At 37.1% G+C, this 24,589-nt stretch overlaps 1 protein-coding gene across 12 annotated transcripts in view; it reads right to left on the reverse strand.

Moving 5' to 3' along the window:
* Positions 1 to 24,589, reverse strand: part of GALC (galactosylceramidase) — a 94,771-nt gene that overhangs the window by 38,645 nt on the left and 31,537 nt on the right. For all 12 annotated transcript variants that reach the window (XR_016392241.1, XR_002644920.3, XR_016392239.1 and 9 more), the window contains 9 exons: positions 20,438 to 20,593; positions 19,371 to 19,495; positions 17,604 to 17,731; positions 12,318 to 12,407; positions 11,515 to 11,601; positions 9,302 to 9,452; positions 8,112 to 8,292; positions 3,807 to 3,970; positions 2,320 to 2,396 (listed from right to left, as the gene is read on the reverse strand). Coding sequence is in view for 6 of the 12 variants with exons in the window: in XM_022576371.3 (XP_022432079.1) it covers positions 2,320 to 2,396; positions 3,807 to 3,970; positions 8,112 to 8,292; positions 9,302 to 9,452; positions 11,515 to 11,601; positions 12,318 to 12,407; positions 17,604 to 17,731; positions 19,371 to 19,495; positions 20,438 to 20,593 (1,159 nt within the window). In the remaining 6 variants the exon portion in view is untranslated. The remainder of the gene's footprint in view (positions 1 to 2,319; positions 2,397 to 3,806; positions 3,971 to 8,111; positions 8,293 to 9,301; positions 9,453 to 11,514; positions 11,602 to 12,317; positions 12,408 to 17,603; positions 17,732 to 19,370; positions 19,496 to 20,437; positions 20,594 to 24,589) is intronic.

Below are 24,589 nucleotides of genomic sequence, written 5' to 3' on the forward strand. Positions count from 1 at the left end.
TTTTGGCCACAAGGCATATGGGATCCCAGCTTCCCAAACAGGGATCGAACCCATACCCCCAACATTGGAAGGCGAAGTCTTAACCACTGGACCGCCAGGGAAGTCCCTGGAAACACATTATTCTAAAAGAATATATTATTTTTGCCCAAATTGATGTATAAATTCAGAGTAATACTAGTAGCATTTTTCATGAAATTGAAAAGATGTTTTTAAAATTCAAATAGAAGAGTAAATATACTATTGAAATAGCAAAGGTAATTTTTAAAAAGAAATAATGAGGAACTTGCCTCACCGGATATCCACTCATTCATTCTACAAGGGTTCTTGCTCTGACTGTGTGTGCACCAGGCACTTTTCTAGGTGCCAGAGAGCCGGCAATGAATAAAACAGACGCCCGTCATTAAACGAGCTTGGTTTTAGTGAATGGAGCAGGACAAACACACAGCGATCAATAGAACATGTAAGATGTCAGGAGGTTAACGAGAGCTTCAGTGAAAAATTAAGGAAGAGAAGAGGGGCAGAGAGTGAGACGGGGTGCTATCTTATAGAAGGTGGTCAGGAAGGAACTCTGAAGGAAGTAAACCATGTAACCAAAGATTTCTTTACTACAGAAAGTAAACACAATTTAAGGTGGGATATTGGATAATAACAAACAAAGCAATTAAACAGAAAAAAAGCTCAGAAATAAGCCTATGTACACATGATGATTTGTTATGTCGAAAACATGGCTTTTAAATCATGGGCAAAAGGACAGTCTATGTACTAAATATGACGGCTATCCACTTGTTTTTAAAAAATTATGTTGGGCTCTTCTCCTTATGAACCACAAATACATTCCAGATGGATTAAAGACTTAAACATTTAAAAAAATCCTAAACTTTGTTTGGTTTTGGGGAAAAAATGTTCCTGACGTTGAGAAAGGGGAAGCCCTTCTTAAATAAAACATAAAAGCAATGAAAAAAAGTGAAATATATGACAGTAGCAAAGTTTAAAACTTCTATTCACGAAATATACCATAAGCAAATTGAAATACATATGACAGAATAGAAGCAAATATCTGTGACACATACAACAGACGAGTTACTACCCAGAATATATAATAAATTCATACAAATCCATCAGAAAAAGACAACACAATAGGAAAATGAGGAAAGAGTGTGAATGGGTAACTTCAGAGAAGAAAAAACACAAACAGCCAATAAACATAGTAAGATGTGCAACCTCCCTAATTATCAAGGAAATAAAATTCATGTCTATTAATTTGAAAAAAATCTTTAAAATCAGTAATATCAAATATTATTATAACTGCTATAAAAATTGATGTAGTTTGGCTAGCAATAGGGGCAGGATCTGTTAAAATTTAAAATCCAATTCCAAGACCTAGTATCTGCCTAAACAAATAACAGCACATGTGTACTGTTATTTGTTCCAGCAGGAACCACCTCACACCAAAGGCACATAAAAGATGCCTCCCCTCTATCTGCAGGTAAGCCAGCCCTTACTGCCTCAGTTCACTGCAAAAGGGAAGAACTAGGAACGAGGTTACGCCCATCAAGTGTGGTTTTAGTTATATAAACTGTGTCACACCCAAACTGGATTTTCAGTAAATATTGTTACTGCCAGAAAAATTAGTACTGTCACTTTTGGTGGTTGAGTAAGAGAAGAGAACAAGTTCAAAAAGTTATTTGAATTCCATTTTTTATCTCTATTGTAACCTGAAGAAAATTATGACAGGACTGTCTTGGCAGAGAGCAGTATATTATACAGAAGAATTTCTCTACACAGCATCCCGTGGAAGCAGGTCAATCAAAAACTCATGATCAACCAATAATTTTGACAAATATTTTTAGATTTCCATGATACTACCGTCAATCTGGTATCATCTCTGACAAAGAGTCATGGAAACTAACTTCTAAAAAAGTGTGCTTAGAGCTGAAAACCAAATCATTCTTAACCATCAAAAAATAAATTTATGTGACTTTGCTTATACCTATTAGCTCCAATAAGAATCTTGGTTTAAGAAAACTTTAAAAAAAAATAGTTCAATTATTGATTCTGCCAATTACTCCTGAGTTTAAAAAACAAAAACAAAACAAAACAAAATACTGGGGGTGATAAAGTCAGCTGCTGATGGTCCTCAGGTGCGTTTACCCAGACACACGGTATCATCCCAGGGACTGGTGGTTTGCTGGTATCACGGCAGACTCTCTGCCTATTTTCCACTATTTATTGTACTTTCCCCCTTTGATAACAGAAAACGTTAGAAAAGCACAAGAAAAGAATATTTTTACCTCAGGCATTCTGATCAGCAATACTTACATTAATAGTTAAAGTGAGTGTATACCATTTTTTTGCTGTAACGTCAGCATGTCCTGAAGTATATATGATCCATCCAGCTGTAACACAAAGAGATTATCCCAGTTGATGTATTTTTAGAATCTAAATCACAGAATCCCATAACTCAGTGGGGGTTCTTAGGCGCATTTGTATGTAGTAAAGTCAGCCTTAATAAAGATCGACATTTCCATACCTACAATTGATTTAAAACAAAACATCCTTCATTCAGGCATCCATCCAGCATGCACAGAGATCCTACTCTGAGCCATATGTGAGCTCACAAGAGAACGAGCAAAATAAACTTACAAACCAAGCACGGTACAATGACGCATTAGCGTGTATAGTTCAGGTCTGCATGTACACCTGATTGGACTGAATATGGAGGATAAGGAGGAAGAGTCAAAACCTACCATAAGATTTCCAGCTAGCGTACCTGGCTACATGGTAATAGCACTCGCTGAGAATTAGAGAGAAAATAATAATCTAGTTTTTGAACGTATTATATTTGAATGCCTGAGAGAAAGCCAGGATGAGATGTCCAGTGGGCAGTTTAAGACACAGAGCAGTGGGGACTGAAGTCAGAGATTTAAATCCCTAGTTCCAATTCTGCCACTACCTCATTTTGAGACCTTGGGTAAAGCAATTAACCTCTCTGGCACTCTTTTGGATTGGAAAATGCAAGGTACCTTCCAGATCAGTCATGCTATGATTATGCAATTCCTATTCTAATGTCCTCATTACCCACTCCCTCTTTAATTTTTATTTTATTATTGGAGCCCTTTTCACCTTAGGAAGAGGCATAGGGGAACAAACTGTAGGGGAGAAGATTTTTTATTAATGCAGGACGAAAGTCAAGAGACTATGAATCAAGAAGAGTCACCACCAATAAGGTCTAGTTTCAACAGAGCGGTGTGTACCCAAACCAAAGTGAAGTGGATGGGATTCAACTTGAACGGATTCTAAGCACCTATTCTGGATAAAATACTATTCTACATAAGACAAGGACTGTTAAGATGAATGAGAAAAGTCCAGCTGTTTTCAAATTATTGACTAAATTAGGAAATAGGAATTCTCCGTCTTAAACAAATCAATCCTTCCTTTTGTATTTCCATAAGCACACCAGCAACATTCTTATAGTCTTGCTTTTAGTTATAGTGTTTCCTGAGTATTCTCTCCCTACTACTAGCACCACACCCCAATCTCTGGTAATCCTACTCTGACAGCCTAGCTCAACTCTACAATAGCCGATAAGCTTTGCACAATTTTCTCTTGCACTGAGCTGCCTCTGTCTGTACTAATTAACACTATAATTTTGAATCGTTTGGCGTTTGCTTACACGTGTTGAATCTCTTCTCAATTAGATGTTCGAACACGATGAGGTATAAAGCTCCTTCATTACTCCCATAAGTAACAGACAGATACAGCAACATATCATACAGTAACCATGTGCTATAGAAGAAGCCACTTACCTAGATCACCTGTAACTCTGTAGGTTCCATTTGCAAAAATCCAGAAGAAAACTCCCCTGGCACTTCTAATCAAAATGCCACCTTTATTCACTCTTCCAGCAATGAACACACCTCCCTTCTCAGGGGTCTCTAGGTACACATCACACTTTATAGTCAAATTGGACCTGCAAAATCAAAGTGTTAGTGCTTTTAATTATGTCATTTCAAATGTAGCACAAATGGCTCTTTTCACAGTCACATGCTTCCAAACTTCTAATCAAGGTATGTGATTTGCTAAGTCCACACTTATACCAGGGATGGGCTTCATTGATGATGGTTTCAAGTTTTACATGACGGAAGTCAAGTCATTTCATTGCCTCTTTTAATGACTTACTGTTGGAAGATAATATTTACTGTTTTCAAGCTTCTTAAGAATATATTTCCTGTCTTTCTACAATAAAATAACTTCTCATTCTAAGAATATAAGGAGAAGCCATTTTTTCTAGGACTACGTAAAAGATAAGTTTCCACATCATTCTGAACAAAAAGGTTTATTACATTTCCATCAGCAAAGGGAAGCAGTGGAGGCTGCTAGGAACCTCTGGGAGAACAAAAGCTGCTTTGAGGCTAATTTTTACATTTAACCCTAACAAGACACAGTCAACTCTATGTCGACTCTACAGTAGGGCTTTTCACACTTGAGCAGTATTGAAATCACCCTGGAGGGCTTATTCAGTTCAGTCTGCAGGCCCCACCCCTCAGGGTCCGATTCAGTAGGTCTAGGGTGGGCCCCTTGAGTGTGCATGTCTAACAAATTGCCAGGTGATGCTGATGCTTCTGGTCCAGGAATCTCACTTGGAGGACCGTTTTCCCCTACAGAGTACCTAAGTCTGTGCAGAGGCAGTAAAACCCTGGTTTTGGTATCACTGACAGGAGATCAAAGGACGAGAAAGGTTCAGCCAACCAGGAACTACCAGAGCTTTAACAATGAGATCTCCTCAAGGCTTCCTTTTACAAATGCTACTGGATTCCTTCTGCAATGATATAACCACCCCAATCCAATACGACCTCTGAAAATAATTCCCCTCCCACTCAAATTCTAAGTGCAAATGGAAAAGAATTAGAAAACTTGCACACAGTCATGTAATAAAGCAAGCAATTTACCTAAAATAAAACTAAGAATGCCAAGAAATACATTTTGGAAATGGGGAGAAATTGGATCCAGAATTATGTGACTTTTACATTTCTCAGAGTTTCCTGTCAGTGAATTTTGCACAGTGAAATTTTACTTTGTAAAGGAAAACATAAAAAAGAAGCGCCTACAGCAGGCACACAACAATCAGGAAAATCGACATTTAATCATTTAATCAAAGCTGGGCTACTTTACGGGAAAATCAAATGCCAAGTAACTAAAGCTCAGTCTCTCTTGTATGTCCTCCCACAGCAGAGGGAGTTTTTCTCTCTGTAGATTATCACCAGCATGAAACCACCAAGGATCAGCCTTGTTCCTTACATCCCCTACCTCCCTGCTGGCTCATCAGAAGTTTGAAAGTGCTACAGATCCTGTCAGCACCAAAAACTTATTCTATTTAGAGTTAGAGTGAGAGAAGATCAAACGTTTTCCTTTTATACATTACAGTCCAGAATAAGTGATTCTTGCGTCACAACTTACAGGCAATTTTACAGATAATGAATAAAATAGAATAAAAGTTTGGTTTAGTCTTCCACAGCCATAATCTCTTGGAAGTGCTGAGAGAACAAAAACCAGCCAACATAATTAAGCAAATTTGATCAAAAGGATGCAGAATTCAGGTCTGTGCAGCGAAAGATAATTTTGTGATTGTCCTCAGATCCCAACCAAAGCTTACTAACAAGATGGAAGTCTTTAACAGCTTTGGTAAAGCCTACCATTTATAGTCAAATTACTGTGCTGATACTTAACTAAATCTAAATATGAAAGAAGGTCTGTCCTAAACACAGTTCTAAGAACTGATGGCACTGTGCGCACATAGAGCCGATTTACTAGGACAGCACTATGGATAAACTCCACTAACTTACTAACTTTCCCTTTCCTCCTCTCAGGAAGAAGACAATGATTAAAACAAGGCTGTGAGGTATAGTCCAAGAGCATGGGCTACAGCACCAAACAGACCTGGCCTCTTGCCCTGGTTCTGGAATTTAAAAGTATGGGATCTTGAACAAATCTCACCCCGAAGCCTCAGTTTCCCAGTCTATAAGGTAAAGAGGATGCTACCTTTGCCAAAAGGTAGCTATGGGAAGCTCATACCAGTGTTTAGTGTTACCCAGTTTTCATTCCCTCCTTTCCCTGCAATAAATGGGCATCACAGCCAGAGAACAGAAATGAACATGGGATGTGTGTACATCTCTAAACAGATCTGGCTCCCTTGAATCCAGGATAGGATAATGGGAAATAACACAAAATAAATAGGATGAGACCAAATTTTAAAAGATCTTGGAAGTCAGGCATAGAAGTGCAGATCTGGTTCAGTAGCAGGAAAGAGTCACTGCATACTTTTTTTTTTTTTGCGGTACGCGGGCCTCTCACTGCTGTGGCCTCTCCCGTTGCGGAGCACAGGCTCCGGATGCGCAGGCTCAGCGGCCATGGCTCACGGGCCTAGCCGCTCCGCCACATGTGGGATCTTCCCGGACCGGGGCACGAACCCGCGTCCCCCGCATCAGCAGGTGGACTCTCAACCACTGCGCCACCAGGGAAGCCCCACTGCATATTCTTGAGCAGTGAAAGAACATGAAGAAAGCAGGGCTTAAAAAAAGACAAAAATAGTCCTTTCTTGACATGCATAATTGCCATTTCCTGGTTCTTTTTCTTTCAGAATATGTCACTCCTTCCTTCTCTCCCCACTTTCCCCCATCCTCCTCTTCACCTCCTTACACACTGCAATAGTAAAGATTGAGTATTGCTATTTAAATACTGCAAAACCTTCAAAGGTACGAAGAGTTTTGTTTAATCTGTAGATGGTGCTCTACATCATCTCTCTACTACAATGAAAGAGTCTCCCAGTCTTTCTGGAGTCCCAGCCAGAAACAATAGATTTGGGGTTCAGAGAGAGCCCTATGTAGTGTTCATGAGCGTGGGGGATATGGGTTGTCACGGAAACGTAAAGGTTTTCTATGGTGGCTGGCTTCCAGACCGGTGACCAAAATAACAGGGACCATCCCTTAGATAATTAAATGCAGCCACCTGTCTTACTGTAAGACCATTAGTAATAAATGACGAAATCACAAACCCCGCTGACATGGCCAGAATGTCCAGATAAAGTGTCTGGTACAGAGATGTTTGGATAACATGTTGTATAAGAAGATAAGCCATTGAAGTTATTCTAAATTAGGCAAGAATTCTTTACCCCCAATAACTCTCCAAGGAGCTGTAAGGGTTCTAGAAACTCTGGATAGGAGTTTCTTAAGACTTACTATCTGAGCTTGAGACTAGAATTGGGATTTATAACAGGGAGTAAGGCAATACAGAAAGGATAGAGACTTTCTGCAGCATTCTACAGATAAACAATCAAAGCTCTTTTCCAAATTATCTTCCCTTCCCTGCCCAATTTCCAAGCTACAGATATGGCTATTTGGTGACTTGACATTAATAGTTACTATCACTAAGCCTGAAATGCTTGTGTTTTATGTTTCACGGTAGCATTATACTAGTTAAAAGAAAAAATAGAAAAGAAACACCTAAAACAGTTATAATTAGTCAGTACATTGGAATTCCAGAACTGGCTTCTCAGTTTTGCTTTGGCCATTATATTTTGAGTGAAGAATAAATACATCTTCTCTCTTTATCAAATGCCTAAATAAAAGAGCGGAATTCTCTAGCCAACTAAAAGCTGATTTGCTTTTTACTGTTGCCCTCTACTGTCACCCGGTAAATAGATTTTCCACAAAAGCTAAAACAATGTAATTCAAGTATGAATCCAGCAGGTGGCAACACCATTTCAACAAATCAACTCTCCAGCAAAAACAAAAACTTAAAAACAACATGCAAATCACAAAGTCTGCTTATAAATAAATTTTAAATTATCACTGGGTCCAAAAGTCCTCAATTTTTATATTAAAATCAATCTGATCCTGCAACAATTACTATTAAATTGGGCAAATCTGAGGGAAGGACACTTAGGCAATAAAACAATTGGCTGGTTTATGGCCACCGTGATATTCAACAATTATAACAAACCTATTAGGTTCTTGGACAGGAGAACTGTTGAAAAGTCCTGGCTTCAGAATGTACCCGACAACATTACAAGGTTATTTCAGCCAGATCTACATAAGGATGTCAATTTTACATACCATTTGTAATCTCCTATAATACTGATGGTGCTGAATGCATCAGCAGCCCAAGTAATGGGCCTTTGATTGAGAACCTGGCGCAGTGTGAAGCGATGCTCTCCAGGGTCTTCAATATTCATAAAGTATTCAAATACACCAGTCTGATCAGCAAAATTCGGAGCTTCACTAAAAAATGGGTAATCTGTTCAGAGCACAATAAATTCTTTGTTTAGTATCAAATCTTACAGAATCTCTCCTCTCTGATATTTTCTGGTACATTTTGATATACTTTTCAAAAGTTTTAAATAAGTAAATGATACTTATAAATAGTCAAAGTTTAGGGTTTAGGTTACTAAAGAACTATTGACTTTTACATCATCTTTATTAAGTATCAATGTGATCAGTTTGACCTACAGACTTTACATACTTAATCCATGCAACTGCTTAAGAGGAAAGATCATGAGTTCTGAAATAAGCAGACCTGGGTTCGGATTCTAGCTCAGTCGGTTCCCCAGGCAAGGTGCTTAACGGCCCTGACTTACCAAGTTTTCAGCTTCTCAGAGGTACGAAAGCAGTATGCATTCAGCAGAAACTGTACCTCAACTTCTGAATTTTGATCAGGATGCCCTCCTGTGATGCCGGGTAGTGGCAGCAAGCTACAGTGAGCCACACCTCCATCAGCCATGCAATCACGAGGGTGAACAAGATACACTCGGAACCATTCTGTACCCAGACAACCACTTTGCTTTTCACTTTCAGTACAGTCTTCAATAAACAACACGACATATGCCACACCTTATTAGGCTTCGTGTTAGATGATTTTGCCCAACTGCAGGCTCTCGTAAGTTTTCTGAGCACATGTAAGGTAGGCTAGACTGAGTGATGAGGTTTGGTATTTTTTGACCTATGATATTTTCAATTTACGATGGGTTTATCAGGACCTAACCCCACCGTAAGTTGAGTAAGATCTGTATAACTTTCATTCCAACAATAACCTCTACACTTTTTCTGGCACTGAAACTTACAGGACCCTCAAGTTGCGATTTATCTTGAAGTAACACAAAAACTAGTTCCCGTTTACCACGTAGAGATTTAGAGCTAAATTAATGTAGTTCTCACAACCACTCCATCAGGCACCGGTTTGACAGGCAGAAATCTATCCACTACTGCTGAAATTGGAAACCAAGTTACGCTTTAGTACAAAAACTTACCGACATTGAAGTCATCCTTATAGACACAGGGAAAGGGCTGGGACTTCGGAGGCAGCAGGTAACTGCCTTTGCTGCCGGCGGTGAGCGTGGTGAGTGTGAACAGCTCGTCCTCCTGCAGTTCCAGCGTGAAGCTGCCACCGCTGTCTAGGAGCTGAGAAAGAAACGATGCTGTGTTCAGGCCAAGTGCTTTGGCTCATCTCATTTGGGTCAAATAGCTTTTTAAAAAATAAGCTTAAGATAAGCCAAACTCATTTCTTTTAGAATTTCCTAACTACTTGTGAAGGACACACTCAATATCAAGGCCCTTGGAATCATTTTTCTTAAGTTATTTATAAGACTTTATACAATTAAACATTCTAGAAAGGATATTAAAAGAATTTCTTTTCACAGAAGGAAGAAGGACTAGATGATCCCCAAATCTATTTCCATTACTCTGTCTTTTCCATTAGACTGTACTATCCTTAACACCTGTGTATAATTCAATACATGCAACTAAGAGATCTGCTTATTTATTTTTTAGGACTTTGCTAAGGTAGAAAAATCCATAAAATCTTATTGTTGACTCAGCTGTTAAACACAGAAAACGTTTACTATATAAAAAAAGTCCTACTCATTACATGTTCAATACGTATTTCAATTAACAAATTACATTTATGTCACATTTATGACCTTGGCATATAAAGCCATAATCTCTTCATCTATAAAATGAGGGGAAGAAAACATACTTCATAGGGCTATTGTGAGGATTAAATGAGAAAATGTTTATAAAGTTCTAAGCTCAGTGAGTGACCTACGAGAAACCTTCCCTACATCATAGGTGTCCTATGGTAAAAGCAGGTCTCTGAAGACACTGAAGTCCTTTGCATAATTGTCACAGGCGCTAAACATTATGTCCACTTGATGAAATCTGAGTAGCTCTTTTTTTCTACTTTATATTAGAGGTTTATATCATACCTTTGCTTTAATAAATTGTTGGTCAGATCTATGAAATATCTAATACCATATTCTGGCTTAGGAAGAACTCCAAATGATATTATTTTTCCTATGGGGAAAATCAGTTTTATTATGCTATTTCTAGCAATGTGTTGTGCAAAAATTAGAGACTATTCCTTTTTTCAAATTTAATATACAATGGGCGTTCAATTATTGATACTGACTAGCTGAGTCACAGAACTTTAATAATTACCATAAAAAGTAGCAGATTTGTGTCAGTTAGGTGAAGCGATGTGCTTGCGTGGGCCAATTCATTCTTTGAAACATTTACTCATGAGAAACCACCATTTGCTAAGCTCTACACTAGGCACCTGGGACAAAAAGGTATAAAAGGCTGGGACCCAATCCTCGAGGCATCCAATGTAGTGGGGGAAGTGTTTACTAGGTAAGTACATATCCCTAGGTGGCTATGACCTAAGACTGGTGGGGAAGGCCTCAGAGGAAGCAACACTTGGGCTGAGTCTTGAAGGATGACAAAGATATGAACAGAAGGCATTCTAGGACAAAGAAAAAGCATGTGCAAAGTCACAGAAGTAATTAACTTGGCATGCCATGCTCTGAAAAATGCAAGATGTTTAGTCTGTGAGGAAAGGTCAGTTTAGTAGGACATGCATCTAGAAAGGAAAGCAGTCTTTTACCTCATGAGGTGATAACGTGGGTCACACGCCACACTAAGGAACGTGAACTTATAGGAAAAATCACTAAGGCATTCGAGCAGGGACTGACAAAAATCAGATCTGCATTTAGACGCATCATTCTGGTAGTAGTGTGATGGGTGGCGGGGAGACTGAGAAAACAAGAGATAGTTTCTGAAATCCGAGAGAGACATAATGAGGAACTGAAACAAGCAGTAGCCGTGGGAATGGAAAATAAGGAGTGGGTAGGAGAGATACGTGGGTGATATTGTCTATACTTGGTCACTGATGGTATGCAAAGGGTGAGTGGGAATGACAGTCTCAAATGAGACTCAAATTTCTGACGAGCAACCAAGTGATGGTTGCTACCATTCACCAAGACAAACTAAATACCAAGAACAAACACATCTACCAAACCATACTGCCCTGAAGAGGACTTCTATTTAAAAGAATGGGGGGCAAACTTTACCTCTATTATGCTTCAGCCATAAAATCAGTTATGAAATTAAAAATTAATTCATTAATCAAATTTCTGTTCCCTTTACTGTTGCAATGCTCACACTATAGGAATTGATTTAAAACTACCCATAGAGAATCCAGTTGTTTGAAAAGAAATCTCTCCGATGGTTTTCCAAGTTTGGTATACCACACCTGCAGCTCTGGTATTTCACTCTAAGGAGGAAACACAAAGAAAGCATAGTTGAGTGATTCATCATCTCCTCTTTGAGGATTTCTAAAATCTGTACCAGCAAGAATGAATCAATGACAAGGTGCATTCTATTTCTATTTACCAAAAGATCCACCTCAAATCTTAAATAGTAAACATTTTGAAAGTAGGAAGACATTATTCAAGCAAATACTTTATTTCTTAAAAATACTGCAGATTTTTGGCAAATGTTCAAAAAGATTTTAGTGTCTTTGCTTCAAAAATACTCATTATTATACCTATGTAAAAAGTTCTTTAAGAATTTTCTGGCATTAAAAAACAATTCTTACACGATTAGTAGAAAGAGCACTGTATTTCTGTATTCAAATCTAACAATAGGTAGAAATAACAAGAATCTTGTCTCTTTTTTTTGTACAGAGTACTGTAAAGATCAACGTTTGAAAGTTCCCTCAACTGCACAAATGATGCTCTACCAAAAAGAACAACTTTCTTGCAAGTGACCTTTGTTAGGATTCTTCAGAACCACAAAGAGCATTACCTCCTAGTGGCTTCTGTATGTTTGACCAAAACTAGTCAGCAGACATAAGACACCAAGGCATTTACCCATTCATATGCAAACTCTTAATCACTTGTAAGACTTCACTTAAGAACTGCTAGCCCGTGATAAAATATATAAATTCTCAAATCAAAATCAAAATAAAAGTTCCACTTATTTACTTACAAAAGAACCCTTAAGGATGAAGGTAGCAAATTGTCGTGAAACATTGAAATAGGGAAGAAGTGGCCGTATACACATGGAATGTTTATGACTCTGAGTAGAAAAAAAAAAAAAAAAAAAGAATCATGTAAGTTATCCGAATGATATACAAGCCATTTGGGGGGGAAAAAACAAACAAACATTTAATGCCTATAGATTAACAGAAATGACACATAATAGGTGACAAATAACAGTTTATTTCAAACTTTTAAAGACTTTTTTCTTAAAAACCTTTATTGAATGTCTATTGTGTATGCCTAGTCAAAGTAAAACTCAATGGCATTTTGACTGAATCAAACTTTGAATTCCAGTCATTTGATGGCACACAGATTAATTTTTATGTTCTGTTTTCCAAGTAATATACATCAAAACAAAAGTAAATCTTGGGACATTTTCACTGAAAAGGCATCTCATCTATATATAACCTTCAAATACACAACTGAGGTCAGCTAAATACATATAACAAATCTCACTGCCAGCATCATTTTTTTCAAAATAATCAGTACAATGGGCTGGGATCAAAAGAAGTCTGAGACATCATCCCGACTTTAGGGGATTCAACAATCACAGAGGACTTACAATATAAGGTTCTGGGACAGGCTTTGTGGGAAAATTTTAAATTACAATTACAGTTAGAGATTTCAATACCTTTCCTTAATAACTGATATACCACTAGACAGAAGATCAACAAAGACACAGGTGATTTGAACAACACTACCAAGTAACTTGCCTGGACTGACATCTACAGATCACTTCATCCAGCAATTGCAGAATGCATATTCCTTTCAAGTGCACAGGGAACATCGACCGAAGTACACCATATTCTTAGCCATAAAAGAAGTCTCCATAAATTAAAAAAGATTCAAGTCACAGAAAGTCTGTTCTCTGACCACAATAAAACTAAATCAGAAATGAATAACAAAAATCTCTGGAAAAATTCCAAAATATTTAGAAACTAAATAACAAATTTCTAAATACTTCATGCCTCAAAGAAAAAATTTAAAATACAAGGTGAAATTAGAAAGAATTTTGAGCTGTATGAAAAGCAAAACACAACACATCAGGATTTGTGGGATGCCACTAAAAGAGTAGTTAGAAAAAAATGTAGAGCACTGAACACCTAGATTAGAAATGAAGAAAGGATTTGAGACTTTAGCTTAAGATACTAGGAAAAGAAGAGCAAATTAAAAGCAAAGTAAGCACAGGGTATGTATGGGATTAAGAGACACGAACTACTATGTATAAAATAGATAAGCAGCAAGGATATACTGTACAACACAGGAAAATATAGACATTATTTTTTAATAATTTTAAAGGGAGCATAATTATAAAAATACTGAACCACTATGCTGTGCATCTGAAGCTAATATAATATTGTAAATTGACTACATTTCAATAAAAAAATTTAATTAAATTTAAAAAAAGTAAGCAGAGGAAAGAAAATAATAGAGATTAAAGGATAAATCAAACAAAAACCAGAAAAACAAGAGAGAATAATTGAGAAACCAAAAGTTGACTCTTTGAGAAGATTAACAGAATTGAATAAACTTCTAGCCAGACTAATCAAGAAATCAGGATAAAAAGAAAACACAAATTGCAATTATGAACATTAAGAAAGGTGACATCAATACAGAGTATATAGATATTAAAAGAATAGTGGGGAATAATATCAATAACTTTGTGCCCAGAAATTTAACAACTTAAAAAGACAAATTTCTTTGAAGACACAAAAACCCAGTGCTCACTGAAGAAGACATGGACAAACTGAATAGCCCCGATATCTGTAAAAGAAGTTGAAACTGTAGTTAAAAAGTTTCCCACAGAGAAAATTGTGGTGCCAGATGGCTTTACTGGGAAATTCAAGTCAACCTGGGAGCTTTGCTCAAACAGGAAGTAAGAGCTGTTGTAAACTGCCTGCCTGAGTATTGAGGCATGCCCCAACTGTGCACACAGAGCCCATCAGCAAAGGCTGGGACACTTGCTAGTTCCAAACATAAGGAAATCTGTACACTCATGATCTGACCACTAAGATAATTGAGCAGAAGCTTCAGTGGCCACAAATGATAAAGCTAACAAACTACAGAATTTGTTCAGGAAAGTCACAAAGCAAATAAACAGCAACAACCACAACAAAGAGCAACAACCACAAATGCTAGATAGGAGGAAGAATCTGATCTCCACAGTCTCCATGTTATTTTATGTAATGTGTCTAGTGTTCAACAAATCATTATGAGATTTGCAGAGAACCAGGAAAGAAAGGCCCATACACAGGCATAAGAGCAGTTGACAGAAACTATGTCTGAGAAACCCTAGTCATTGCTTATTAGATATTAGACTTCCTAGACAAAGACATTAAATCAGGTATTTAAATATGTTCAAAACACTGAATGAATAATGAATAAAGGAGAGATCTGCTTCCAGAATGGCAATGGGAGGAGCTCCATGAACCTGCTCCCAGTGAACCTGGTGAAAACTATTTAAATAATAATTACAATAAAGTCTCTGGAAATGGTCCTAAGGCCATGCAACAAATATAGAAACATTTATTCAATAAAATCTACTAAAACTCATGGCATTTAAACCATGATCGACTCCCTCCCTGTCCCTCTCAGCCTAGAGTGACAGAAACTCCATGCCGAGTAGGTACAGCCAAGAACACAGGGTTCCCTCCCTCCCAGCTCCCAGATGAAGACAACAATATCTTCGTGAGAGAAGCAGAATATCAGCATTTCTCACCCCCCTTCCCCTCAGCTACTTGATGCTGAGGACAAGTAGCCATGAGTGTGGCCAAGAGGCTGAGGGTTCCCTTCCTCTGTCCAGGTTCCATTCACAGACTCACCTTAAACAAGGCACACTGAGAATATGGGGGTTCCAAACCCCCACCCAGCACCATACTCCTAAATCAGAGATGTCACTAAGAGAGAAACACACCCTTGTCCCCATCCCCAACTCCAAGCTTCAGCTCAGAGATTTCGTCCAGGGAGAGAGACAGGTTATAAAACAAAGAGTTCAGAAAGTCTCCCCAAAGAAATTGATTGTACTTAATGCAGAGCATGGGGAAGTTCAAGAGTAAGGGTGCTCTTAAAAATAATGGAAGTTTTGGTGGCAAGCAAATAAAAAGAGACTGTCAGCTTCATTAGATGCATAAGCTAAACCACTGCCCAGCTATTTTGACAGGGAGAACCACAAAAAAAGAAAGCTAAGAAGAACCCTCCTGATGTCAGAATAAACCTAAAACACTAACCTCAAAATCCATCTCTGCAAATAAGCTGGAATTTAATTGGATCAGCTCATAGAGCAATTTAAGCCCCTGAGCATTGCTGAAAACAATAGAGCAATCCACCAGTAATCAGTGAGGCAATAACAGAGAGGTGCACCTGCCCAAAGTTGCACTGTCTAAGAAGCCACATTTGAGGCCAACCAACCAACATTTGAGGCCAACCAACCAACATTTGAGGCCTCTCAGTGCGAGGGAGGGGGTGGGTGGGTGGGTGGGTGGAGGGGATAAACTTCACTAAATTTCTCCAGCCAATCACTAAGCAAACAAGCAAGCAAACAACAAACCCCAGGAAAGGAGGGAATCAGTACCCAGAGTTACCACAATATATTATATAAAAGGTCTGGCTTTCAACATAAAATTAGGAGACATTCAAAGAAACAGAAAAGTGTGGCCCGTACACAAAAACTAGGCAACAGAAACCACCTGTGAGAGCAACCAGATGCTGGATTTAACAGTTGAAGACTTCAAAGTAACCAATATAAATACATTTAAAGAACTAAAGGAAACAAGGCTTAGAGAAGTAAAGGAAGATATAATCACAATGTCTCATCAAGCAGACAATATCAATTAAGTGACAAAAAAATTTTAAAAGAACCAAATGGAAATTCTGAAATTGAAAAATATAATAACTGAAATGAAAAATTCACGAGAGGGGTCAACAGTAGATTTGAAATAGCAGATGAATTAGAGGATTTGAAAACAATCGATAGAAATTGTGCAACCTGAGGAACTGAGGGGAAAAAAAAACAAAGGATAAAGAATAATGAACAGAACCTCAGAGAAATGTGGGATACCCTTAAGTACACCAACATATATACAATGGGACAGTAGAAAACAGTGGAGAAAGGAGCAGAAAATATATTCAAAGAAAAGTATCTGAAAACTTTACAAATTTGATGAAAAACATTAATCTACAGATCCAAGAGGCTCAACAAACTCCAGGAGGAATAAATACAAAGAGATGCACATACAGACACCCAGTAAAAATGCTGAAAGTCAAAGAAAAGAAGAAAATCTTGAAAGGAACAAGATCATTTACAAGGGAACCTCAATAAGATTAATAGTTGGTTTATCACCAGAAACAATGGAATACAGCACATTCAAGGAAAAACAGTCAGCCTAGAATTTTATATTAAGCAAAACTACCTTTTGAAAAATGAATATCTCACTGGAATGCAGCTAATAGAAATCTGAAGTAGACTCTAATAAGTCAAGATTTCTACACTAAATCCTGGAACAACCACTTAAGAAAATAACTCACTAAAATATAGTAAAAAAAAAAATTAAAAGAATTTAAATATTACATCACAAAATATTGACTTATTGCAAAAGAAAACAGTAACAGAAGAATAGATGAACCAAAATAATGAGACGTATAGAAACTAAAAAGTAAGCTGAAAGATGTAAATCCAACTATATCAATATTAACATTAAATGTAAATAGATTAAGCAATTGAATCAAAAGGTCAGACTAAATTTTTCAAAAAGCAAGATCCAACTATATGCTGTCAAAAAGAAAGACAACTTAGATTCAAAGAAACAAACAGAGGAGGTTGGATCAAGATGGTGGAGTAGGAGGATGCGGAGCTCACCTCCCCCCACAAACGTGTCAAAAGTACATCTACCTGTGGAACAATTCTCAAAGAAAACTAACTAGGAACTGGCAGAAGAACTTCTATACAACCAAAGCTGCAAGAAGGATCTCCACGTAACTGGGTAGAATGGGAAAAAAGGCATAAGGTTGGGTCCTCCACCCCTGGAAGGGATCTGAAAGGAAGAGAAGGTTTGCTCTCAACCTGGAGAGTGAGTAGGTCAAGGCACAGACTGGCTGTCCGAGTCCTGGGATCCTATGCAGAGGAGAATAGCTCCCCTGTTTTTTACTTTTTTAAGAAGGTGTTCAGTTGTGTTTTATGCTATATTTTCCAATACTAACAAAGTGAATTAATCCAATAAAAACAACAAAGAATTACCATAGTTTCAACGATGATGGTGAGGTTACCTAAGCCATCCGTCAGAGCTACATAGCTTCCTCCTTTTTCTAAATGGCCAACTGTCTTCAGGTAATACCAACCTGGTTGAGTAAACTGAGTGGTATGAGCTATAGACAAGCAGAGAAAGACCCAAATAAGATTAAAACTGTGATAACAGGATTCCGTCAAAAAATAAAAGGCTGTTTACTGATTTGAGTCTGAAAGAAAACAGAACATGCCACCCCAAAATGTGCCACTTTAGCATATGGATTATTTTGAGCTGATGGCAATCAAGACCTAGCAGACAAAAGAAAAACTTTTCTCTCTCCTTTAACTGCCTGAAAGAATTTAGATAGGGGACCTGGCACAGAAAGACAGCTACTACCAGAGACAACTTTGTATCTGAAAGATTCACCTGCATGGCAGGGCAAACATCTGTTCTTCTCTTCCTATGAACTGTCTTCCTACCCTTTGAAGCTCCAGGTCCCTATCCCATTCCTTAGCTCAGGATGGCATTATAAACCTCAACTGCCTGACTGCAAATTTGAGTCTCATATTTTTTTTTTTTTTTTTTTTGCAGTACGCAGGCCTCTCACTGTTGTGGCCTCTCCCGTTGCAGAGCACAGGCTCTGGACGTGCAGGCTCAGCGGCCATGGCTCACGGGCCTAGCTGCTCCGCGGCATGTAGGATCTTCCCGGACCGGCGCACAAACCCGTGTCCCCTGCATCGGCAGGCGGACTCTCAACCACTGTGCCACCAGGGAAGCCCTAGTCTCATATTTTTATGTACAAAATTAAATGTGCTTTTTTTCCTGGTGATCTCTCTTATATCCATTTAATTATTAGATTAGCCAAAGAACCTAAAAGGGTAGAAGGAAAACTTCTCCACCCCAAGTCTGATTGAGTCTAACAGCCATTTTCGATTTTGGAGAAGAATATTCACCAGTCTCATGTTTCAACTTCTAGTTAAATGGTACAATTATGGGAATATTCTTAGAATGACTGGTGAAAATAAATGAACCACACTCTGTCAGTTCAAGACTACTGAGTAAACCTTTTTTTACCAAGAGTAAAAAATAAAGTTATCCCCTCCCAACTTTTGATGATCTCTATTTAACCCATCCTAATATAACTACAAAGAATATGGTTTTTAAAAAGTTAACAAAATATTCCAAAAACTAAGCTTTATGGTTTAAAACAAGTTTATTTCCACAATATGTATTTATTGGGCACCTCCAAAGTTGGTCCTGAAAATGTACTGAGCAATATTCCTTGTCCATTTTGGGAGGTGACACAATTAACCAGTGACAAAATTAGAAAAGTACATTAGTTCATGTAGATAATGTGGGACCAATTATTTCAACATTTAAGGGGTTAACCAACCAGGATATACAAATCCAACTTAATATTTCCATATTTTTGAAATAACAACCTGAGTTTAGTATAATGTCATGGTTACATAATGTCATGACTACAAATCTCTGAGAAAAATGTATCAACTGAAAAAAAGCCTGGTCTTAGAATAATTGAGAATGGAATACAGAAAGTAGCCTAGTTATAGAATAATTGAGAATGGAATACAGAAAGTAGCCTAGTTACCCAAAAGGTTCTTACAAAACACTATGACAAATCTTGCTTGAAACAGAGACACACTTAAAACTAACACACACACACACATACATAGTGTTCATATAATCCCCTCTAAGTGTTTTCTGCTTTGTCTCTTAGAGAGTAAGTTAGGGATTGAGAGGTGGAATCTGAAACATACCTGATATCCAGATAGGAGCTTCTACTACATAGTGCCCGCTCCATGGCTCCTGAGCAGTCATCAGTCCACAACGCCCATATGGCAACTGTTCATAGTAACTAGCCACCAAATTCCAAGCAATTGTGCTAAAAGATTTGTTTGATAAAAATGAAACACCAAAGCAGCTTGTAATAGAAATGTAAATATCTACAAGCCTATAGTAAAAAAGACCTTATCAGAGTTTACACAAATATATGTAAATGACAAAAAATTACCACCAAAAACAAGAAAACATAAGTTGCCTAAAGTTCACCCACACTTTGAAAAATCAAGTATTGGATGCATCTAAATATTTTTAATGGTGAATCATATAATAAAAAATACAAATGTATATGAGGTGTACAGTTTTACTGACGAATGGTGTAACCAGAAGATGAATCATGACCTACCAGTACCAGACATGTCACAAATGTGAGTCAAATACAAATAAAGGCGTTATCCATACTTGCTTTTCTTTTGACGGTCAGCATTCTAAATGCCCCAGTTTCAAGACATAATTTTATGAACTTCACTCTGAGCTGTTGCAAAGTTTTACAAATGAGAACTCTTAGAGTCAGACTGCCAGGGTTCAAATGATGGTGTAGGCAAATAGGGTAAGGGTTCCCCAGAGGAAGAGAACCAGGCATAACTTTCTTGACATAAGAGAAGCCATTTTAGGCCTAAGCCATTTTGTGATCTAAGCCTGGCCACAATGCTTGCCCTTACAGAACAGGTCTCAGTAGTAAGTGATTTTAAGGGAATAAAAGAACATAAGAACAAACAGCTATTATCAGGCCAGGGAAATAACTTAACCATAGCTGAGACAATATATCAGACCCCAAATAAGCTCTATTATTTGCAGCTTCTTGCTTTTTCTTTTTTGAGTTGACACAGCTTAGGTATAGATATAGGTATGAAGGAAATAAGGCAAATGTTTAAAATCATTGCATTTAAGTTGTGAGACTATGGAAGTCCATTGTACTTTTTTCTACTTATCGTGTTTTGAAATGTTTCCAAATAAAAACCTTTAAAAGTTTCTAATAACTTACGCAGTCATGTAGCCATTGATATAATTCTGATTCAATATGCGACCCCAGCAGCCTGCACCCACATCACTATTTAAAGTGCTAAAATCTTCAGAAGACCAAAGTTTCTTCTCAGTCAACCTAGCGTCCTTTACTGTACGGGTCCCAGGGTAATGAGCTCTAGAAAAGAAAGGGTGGGAGAAAATGTAAAAAGGCCAGAACATGGCACTTATATCTATTTATTGAGTGAATAAAAATACACATCTTCTCCAAGATTTCTATTTTAAAATAATGGGCAGCTTCCAGGTGGCTGGCAGACTGTAAGCATCCTCTCCTCTTCCCACCCTGTGTCTCAGAACACCCTTAGAATGAGATAAGCCTATAACACACAGAATGGGAAGGAAGATAGCAATGGATGAGAAATTTCTTTCTGGAAACCATAACATGGAGGGAAGGATGTTGACAGGTAAAGGCAGCAGAAGAGGCCTAGAACACTCCAAAGATGAATGAGGTGGAGACAGGATTCAGACTTCCCAGGGGAAACAGAGAGCTTGGACAGTAGGAAGGAAGGAGTAAGAAAAAAACGAAAAATAAGACTAATGAGTCTATTATGTAATGTAGTATCTCCTCCCCTGCTCCCACTCCTCGTACGTAGACAGAGAGGCATTTATTGTTTATTCCCAGGCAAAAACAAAAACACTAAAACAGACAAAAATGCACAGAGAATTCTTCTTTGAATAACAAGAATAAACTATCTTGGGAAAACTATAAGTTTTATCCCAGAGCAGTGTGGTTCTCAACCTGAATGCTTTTTGCCTGGTGGAGAAGGCAGGGCAGGGCAGGATTTGCTACTGGCATCTACTGAGTAGAGGCCAGAGATACTGCTAAACATCCTGTAACACCCGTGACAGGTCCCAACAACAAAGAATTATCCAGTGAAAAGTATCAGTAGTGCAGAGGTTGAGAAACCCTGCCCCAGACTAATGAACCCCTCCCTTGTTCTAGCATTTGAGAGGAGTCAGCCTAAATATAAATGTATATTTATTGTTCTAAGAGTAAAATACTGCCATAATGATGATTGTGGAAGTGACTGATTATTGAATATAAAAACAATTAAGAAATTTCAAATGGAAAACAGAAAACAGACCAACAGTTAGTATAAGAATTAGAGAGCATATGAACCAAATAACTTTAGGGACAAGAGTGTATACTTTCTAGGCCAAGAACTATTTACAAATAAATTAACAATAATACAAGCAGAATAACAGAGATTGGATTATGTCATAATTCTAATCTTTGTGGTTTGGTGTAGTAGTATTCATAACATTAAAAGAATGATTGTGAAAACCTACTTTAGTTTTTACTTATTTAATTCCATTTAGATCATGAATCTTTTAAGAAAAAATTATCCTACTTGGGAATTAATTATACTAGTAAAGACGAATTAAGGCATTCCAGGATTTTGTAAGGAAGAAATGGATAAACAATAAAGAATATAAAGAATTAGGGAAAAAAAATGAGATTCCACCAAGATTTTGTTGAGTCACTGAACTCAGTTGAAAACAGGCATCTATCTATTCAGTATTGTAAATATATACAACAGAGACCCCAAGAGCAAGCCAGCACCTAACAGGATTAAGAAATTATTGTTCTGGTACTACAATTCCCAACTTGAAAAATCTGACTACTATTCTTTGAAATTATATAATTTTAATAAACTTTTACATTTTAGATTTATTCTATATCCCAGAACTTCATTCTATAGTCATGATATTTGGTTTTGACACCTCAACCAAATACTAATTTTAAGACTCATCTAGTTATCGCTCAGCCAAATGTATATTTGGTGTGTCTCTGGTAAAAAATACTTATATAAAAAAATAGTCTGGAAAATAATAGGCTATTATGTTATTAATGATCTCTAGATATTAAGATTTTGAGTAAGTTCTAATTCTATCTTTATGGCTTTCTACATTTTCCAAATTTTCTATAATGAGCATGCACTATTTTTAAAATCTGAAAAAGTATCTCTTTTAAAGTTACAGAAATAGGTGTTATATCCCTCATTCAGAAAACAATGAAACTGTTACATTTTAAACCTGATTGATTTATCAAATGATCTGAGAAAAGAGGGGCAGAACTGATACTAAAATCCAGGTCTCTCCCAATGTCCAGACCCATAGTTCAACAAAATGTATAAGTTCTTTAAGAATATAATTTTTTAAATGCATATAATTAGGCAAAAACATCTCTATCATTTCATGGCATGATTTTTCAAACTTTAAATGACAAGATTAAGATCAATGAAAGTAAACCAAGGTTTATCCTAACAGAAAAATATATGTGTATTGAAAGAAAAATAGAACTTATGAATGAGGTGGATCATGGTAGCCCACTTTCTGAAACTCCCCCAGTACTCCTCCTGAAACCAAACAGACCAACCTGATGACAGAAAGTAAAAACCCACAGACAATATCCACATCAAATCTAGGTGACAGGGAATCCCCAGGAGCCTTGCAGCATCAGGACTGGCCAGGATCAACAGACAGAATATGGAAACAGTGGAAGTGAAAGGGGACTAATAGGTACTCACCGCCCCCCAGCAGCAGACTCTATCCTGAATGGAAGAATTGAGAACAACTGGCTAAACTGAAAATGTCTTTACAGGCTTAAATTGGGCCCAAGCGCCAAAAACAGTAAATTCACTAAGAGATCAAACACAATACTGTGACAGTTTAAACCAGATTTGTCCAATAGAAATACAATGTGAAGTGTACAGATAACTTTACATCTTCCAGTAGCTACATTTTTAAAAAAGCAGAAGAGAAATTTTAATTATATACTGTTTAACCCAATATATCCAAAATATTATCATTCAACATAAAATAAATATAAAAATTATTAATAACTTACTTTTTTATATTACATCTCTAAAATCCAGTGCATACTTTACACTTATAACATACCTAAATTCAGACTAGCCATATTTCAAGTGCTCCATAAACACATGTGGCTAGTGGTTACCATATTGGGCAATACAAGCTTAAACCCTTAACTATTTCAGAAATAGGTAGCAAACAATCCTTTCTGCAATGGTAGAGTCTCACCATAAGAATAAGCTGCTTAAATTAGAATCCAAATTGAATAAGACAGGAACACTTAGGATGAGAGAGAGACAACATTTAGACAGTAGGGAGAATGGGGCCCAGAGGAAGCAGACCCCAGAAAGTACTGTAACTGCAAAACAAAAATCTGCAAACATAGCGCAGGTCAAGCACAACATGAATGGGGCAGGGAGGCATACTCTTTCTATGGAGGTGGGAGCCACAGAATAAACATCTCCTGAACAAAATTCCATTGTACCACAATAGCCAAAACTTGGAAACAATCCAAATGACCTTTAACAAAGACTAGATGGATAAATTGTGTTATATTCCTACAACTGAATTCGAAACAGTAATTAAAATCAACATGACTTAATCTTATAAATATAGTGTTGACCAAAATAATAGATACTCTAAGATGCCATTTAAATAGTTTTTAAACAGGAAAAATTAGTCTATGGTGATAGAGGTCAGATTAGTAGTTGCCTTTGGTGCAAAATGAGAGGCTACTGCTTAGAAAGATTTCCAAGGGGAGAGCTTCATAGATACTGATAATTTTCTATTTCTTGACCTAGGTGGTAATTGTATAGGTATATTCACTTTATGATAATTCATTAAGCTATACTCTTATGATCTTCTATATGTATGTATGTGTGTGTGTTTGTATGTTATACTTAATAATTTGTAAGGAAATGAAATTATTAGACAACAGAGATATATAAAACTAAAGAGAGAATTACAGAATAATTATTTCAAAAAGAAAAAGCATTTTAGAAATGAAGACTAAAGTAGAAGGAACACAGATTAGACACTGTCTAATAAATAAAGAGATAAAAAAAATTTGAGAGACATATAGAATAAAGACAATATGCAAAGGAGATCCAATATGTGTAACTGGGCTTTCTACAAAGAAAATCAAAGTAATGGAGCAGGATGATTATTTAAATTAAGATTTAAGTAAAACTTACTGAAAAAAGAAAATACTGAAATATAGATATTCAAAGGGTGCACACTACTTACTGGGAAATGATAAACAGTATAAAAGTACTAGACTCTAAAGTTAAGGAGAAAT

Source organism: Delphinapterus leucas, chromosome 2 (genome assembly GCF_059928025.1).
Source record: "Delphinapterus leucas isolate spDelLeu-1000000601 "Yukka" chromosome 2, BTC_Dleu_Yukka2, whole genome shotgun sequence".
In the NCBI taxonomy this organism is placed as follows: domain Eukaryota; kingdom Metazoa; phylum Chordata; class Mammalia; order Artiodactyla; family Monodontidae; genus Delphinapterus; species Delphinapterus leucas.